Source organism: Crocuta crocuta, unplaced genomic scaffold (genome assembly GCF_008692635.1).
Source record: "Crocuta crocuta isolate KB4526 unplaced genomic scaffold, BGI_CrCroc_1.0 scaffold601, whole genome shotgun sequence".
NCBI lineage: Eukaryota > Metazoa > Chordata > Mammalia > Carnivora > Hyaenidae > Crocuta > Crocuta crocuta.
Window position 1 is genome coordinate 294,918 of NW_027528227.1, and position 5,496 is coordinate 300,413.

The window sequence follows — 5,496 nt, forward strand, 5'->3', positions numbered from 1 at the left end:
AAACTAGGGCTGGTAGCTATGATGCGGTCCTTGTACTAAACTGGTATTTAATTACAATTCCCTTTTCTGCCAAATTTGTAATCTCTAGCTTATGTTCATTATACAGACTGTCAGGTGACAATGTATTACTGTGAAAATAAGATAAAGAAATGCTGACCAATTTTTAATGCAGCCTATGGTAAAAACACAATAATGGGTTAGCATTTGGGGACAAGCAGAGTTATCTTTCTGGGACACAGAGCTGATCAGATTATCTTCTGATTTCTAAAGTGTCAGTGGCTCCTACAACAATGTTTTTTAATTAAAAATTTTTAAAATATTTATTTTTGAAAGAGAGGGATGGAGCACAAACTAGGGAGAGTAGAGAGAGGGAGACAGAATCTGAAGCAGTCTCAAGGCCCTGAACTGTCATCACAGAGCCCAATGTGGGGCTTGAACCCACAAAAACTGTGAGATCACAACCTGAGCTGAAGTTGGAAGCTCAACCGACTGAGCCACCCAGGTACCCCCGTTTTGTTTTGTTTTGTTTTTAAATTCCAGTGTAGTTAACATACAGTGTTCTGTTTATTGATTTAAAAAATTTTGGGGGCACCTGGGTGGCTCAGTTGATAGGGCATCTGACTTCGGCTCAGGTCATGATCTCATGGTTTATGGCTTTGAGCCCTGCGTCAGGCTCTGTGCTGACAGCCAGCTCAGAGCCTGGAGCCTTTTTCGGATTCTGTGTCTCCCTCTCTCTCTGACCCTCCCCTGCTCCCGCTGTCTCTCTCTCTCAGAAATAAATAANATAGGCCAGGGTATTTTAAAAATATCTATCATAATTTTTATAACAGGAAAAATAAAATATTTAAGCATGTAATAATCATAACAAAGATATTAAAGCTATTTTAGGTTTCATCAATGAGAGGGATTAAATTGTTTGCACTCTTTCTTGGAGGTATCCACACCTGACTGGATGACAAATAGTTTAAATTGTGGGTTATATGCCACAACCAGTTGGTTTCTTAGCATTTTTTGACCTTACTAGAAAGAAATAGTAAATTCAAAAAACTTAGTTGTCAAGAATGGCAGCAGAGATTATCCCATTCGAGACCAACTACTGAGGCACAAAGAAAGCAACAAGATGCAAAAAGGATTTTCAAAAACCAGTGTATTAAGAGTTAAGCTTCTGGTGTATAAATTCTCTGCCAAGGAAGGAGGAGTGAAATTGAACAAGAACCCTACATGTCATTTGGGGTACTTAAGTAAACCTAGATTTTTGCCTCCATACCAAAAAAAAAAAAGATAAAACTTAACTCGAGTAAGCTTTGAAGGCATCGTGTGCTCTAAGTTACATATAAAATAATTTAATAGTCTGATAGGAAAATGATTCAAGTTAGATCTCAATTTGAATAATTTTTAAAAGCCCCCAAAGGGTAATTTGCGCTGCTTGAGTCTGGGGAAAATGTCCAGAAAACTGGTCAGAAAAAAGTCAACATTTAAACAGCTCTCCTGGTAGGTGACACTTAGGTCTAAAACCTTAACAATGTGTCTTTAGAAGCACACTGCTTGAATGATGTGGCATAATAAATGAATGCATTTAGTTCATTTCCCTGTATGGAAAGTACTTTCTAGGTTTGTTTTTTTTTCCCTAAAAACCACATGATGCTTAAAACTAGGCAACCCCTTAAAATACAAGAAATGAAACTCCAGTTTGAGAATCATGTTTGTTTCAATCCCTAACCAATATGCCATTAGAAATTTACCTGGGGGGCTGAACAGTAACTGATTAAGAGAACGAGTTAAACACTCACAAAAACACAAGGGGAAAGAGGAGAGAAACCTCGTGCATAGACCCTAAAATACTGCTTTAGTAATAGCGCAGCTGTGAGAGGGCTCACTTATTGGCAGTGGCCTAAAGAAACACTCAAAGAAATGGGGCAGGGCTATTGGTATGTATCACAGGATCTGAAAACAGTCATTTTTTAAAATATATTTCAGTTTTTACAGGCTGTTTGCAAGGCTGAAAGAACGTCTACAGAAACTTTAACACTCTACCTAGCATACATCAGCAGATATTCATCCTGCAGTTATTTAAATTTTATCTTCATTCAATAGCAAATACTAAGAGCCTATTGTATGCATTTTCTCAATTCCATACCTGCACCCCTTTCCATTCTTGTATTGGTTCATCCATTCTAGATCTCCTAGAGTTATGAGCCTTCCACAGTATATTCATGTCTATGTTTGAGACTACATTACAGCTGAAACCCCAATAATTAGTCAGCATTTTTAGGACCTTTTTATTAACTAGTGTCCCCATTTTGCTTCTATTTTGCTTTGCCACTTACCCAAACCCAGTGGCTAAAAAGCGAATATTGTTGGAGCAGCTCTCCCCATCTAAGTCCTAACCATAGGACTGTGCTATGCTTTAATATACTGTCTTAGTTTGGCCCCTGGGACACATGTTCAAGGAGACTATCCATTGCTACACATCTCTACAGCCATATTGGTTGTTAAATACTGAAATGCCTCCAGAGCCGTAGATAAATAACTCTTTTTTCCTGAGGACTCTTCTCCCTGCCAACTATCAGAAGCTCCTGAATGCTCCCCTGATTCCACAGCTGAAACATCAGGAGGCTGCAGGATACTGGCTAGCACTGTGTCAGACATCCAATCTGACTGGCCAGTGCCTGTGTTGTTTTGCACACATTTCATTTATGGACTGACTGCTTTGGTTTCCGTTTGCAGAAGGAAAGACAATTTGAAGTTGTCTAAGAAGCAGGAAAGACAACTAAAAGGAAGCTCTCTATCTCAACTCTGCTGAAAGCTAGACAGTATGAGGGGTGGTGAGAGATGTGGGTAACAGGACTGCAAAAACTGCAACAAATCTAATGAAATGAAGTGTGAGGATTCTGAGAAGTATACAAGAAGATGGGGCATGGCAGCAGGGGATAGGGAAAAAGACTTTAGAGCCAAGCATGAATCTAGATTCTAAGACCACCTTTGGACTCCTTGCTTCCCAATGGATACAGCTCTATCCCCATTGGGTTGTAGACATTTGCTTGGGGGTGTCCTTTTTTATGCCTCCTATTCCCAGCATCTGCTCTAAACTGGAAGTTCCCAACCCAACCCACCTTCTTTACCACGGGAGCCAGGGTGCTAATTACCAGACCTAACCAAAGTTAGGAACAATAGCATGTGGATTATGGCTTGGTATCTGCAGACTCCTACTGGACTAGAATGCCACTAATCAATGCAAAACTGGAAATAGAGGGGTTGGATTTGACAAAGTTGCTGAGGGGTTGTCCATATAAAGAAAACATTCCTCAACTCCATTACTCGCTCTTCATTCTTTCCTTCTCAAATTTACACATTTATGGGATTGACAAAAAGACTGGGGAATGTAATGGGTAGGGAGACACTGCCCTAAAATGCCTAACCTGCTGGCTAGCACAATCCTGTGTGATAACTTGTAATTATTGTTCCAGAAGCAGCTGTTCTCCGGTTCTTGTCTACTGAGTCTGCATGGGTTTCTCCCTATTAATCTCCAAAAGGAAGTTGGGGAGAAGAGATTAGCAATTATTCTTTGGCAGGGTCAAGAGCTTCAAGAAGAAATGCCAATTCGGAGATTCGTCTTGGACTCTTGGAAATAGTGTGAGGTCACGGACAGAAATAACAAGTTAGATATATAAAATCTAGGAGCTGCTCTAAAAGAAACACTGATACCTGTGCACACTAATCTATGTGTGTTATTTACAGCAGCACTGTTAGTAGTAGAGAAAACCTGGAAACAGTGAAGGAATCCAGTAATGGGGGGATAGCTCAAGGGAAGGAGTAGACTGATGTGTACTAAAACAGAAACATCTCTCAAATACGTTATGTGAAAAAAGTCACAGAATCATTAAGTAGAATTTTTAAAAAATTGTGTGCCTATGTGTTAACTAGATAGAAAAAGAATTAAAAGGGTCACACCGAATTAGTTTTGAGGGGTTACCTCTGGAATGCCTTTCACATTTTATATACATGTGTTTTGTTTGAATCTTCAATAGCGATATGTATCTCTATGTTAAATGGTGGTACTAAAAAGAAAAAGAATGATAGCACAGCCAGAACAGTAGAGACACGACATTGCAATGGGCAGACTTTCATTCTGAGAGGCAGACTACTGGAGTATTTAGAAACAAAGCCAGGTGACAGTTTCTGGAGAACACCAGGAGGAAAGCACCATGAGGAAGATGGCATACAAAGTTTTCAAATGAAGGTTAATGAGAAGAAAGTCTTTGCCATCAGCCCTGTTGTCCAGCAGTGTGAAGGTACAGATTCTAACCCTAGCTCTACAAATCACTAGTTGTATCACCTTGGGCAATTGCTTTAATCTCTGTGTGTTTCAGGTTTCAGGTTCTCTGCTATAAAATGAAGGAGGAAGAGCAAATATGATTTTTAAGGTCCCTTCCAACTCTTATATTCTATCATTTTATCAATGATTTTGTTTGGGGGGTCACTCATACATTGTACTGAATGACTCTGGAGAACACCTTAAGCTTTGAGGAATTCCAAATGGTATTTTGATCGAATTCTTCTGGAAGGATCATAAAATGACACGACAATCCTTAGAAAAGAAAAGAAAGATTCAGCTCACTAGTGAAGTATACGACAACCTGGGACCCAAAGCTTCTGGCATATGGCTAACTAGAGCTGTACCAACACGGCCACAGTATCTGTGGAGTACCTGCTAGCCACAGACCCCCAAAACACTCCTGAGATGTTACAGCAACCCTTTANTAATTGAAAAAAGGGGTGGTAGGAGCTTCCAGATTCAGCTCTGGCAAGTAAAAAGCTTAGGAGCTGTCAGTCCCATCCTTAAAACAAGAAAAAAACAAAACTGGACAAACTGCAAAGTCAGGGTCCCTTCTGAGAATTAAGGTTATAGGGCAAACTGAAACCAAAACAACCAAGTCTGAAGAGACAGGTTTCTCCAAAAATACACAGAGATCTGCTTACCTGAAATAGAAACCAACGGGAACATAAACTGGCAGGGACTCGTGGATGGTAACTTTGAGGAACTGCTGAAATGCTGAGTGTAGACTTGCATGAGTGTGAGAAACTTTTGAGGCTTACATTTCGCTGGGCTCTACCTCTAGAAGCCCAACCAAGTTCTNCCTGCTGGGGGAAGGGCATTCCTTTCACTCCAGCAGACACACCACCCAGCCAGCCTTCTTGTCTCACCCAAAGGAAACAAAAAAGCATAGTCAACAGGAGCCTGGGCTTCCAGGAAATGGATGGTGAATGCTGTGATCTGAACAGAAGTATGGGGCAGGGAAAACAAAAACTATACCACGGGACTAAACCTTGTGAAGGTCACAGTCACAAGATACAGGCCCAGCAGGCACCGAGATTTCACAGAAATGTATAAAATGACCTGCTCCCACACCAGTGGCTCTAGTATAATGGCAGTAGATGGCAGCTGAGAGAACTACACACCACAGAATCTCTCTCAACAAGCTGCAGTTAAAGTGA

At 40.5% G+C, this 5,496-nt stretch overlaps 1 protein-coding gene across 3 annotated transcripts in view; it reads right to left on the bottom strand.

The window, feature by feature from the left end:
- CLCN5 (chloride voltage-gated channel 5) overlaps positions 1-5,496 on the bottom strand; it is a 42,156-nt gene that overhangs the window by 27,566 nt on the left and 9,094 nt on the right. Inside the window, exon 1 of one of the 3 annotated variants that reach the window (XM_077753052.1) lies at positions 4,981-5,114. The exons of the other annotated variants lie outside the window; for them this stretch is intronic. Within the exon in view, the coding sequence (XP_077609178.1) occupies positions 4,981-5,071 (91 nt within the window). The 5' untranslated portion in view covers positions 5,072-5,114. Of the gene's footprint in view, positions 1-4,980; positions 5,115-5,496 lie in introns of those variants that run through there. 3 annotated transcript variants of the gene reach the window in all.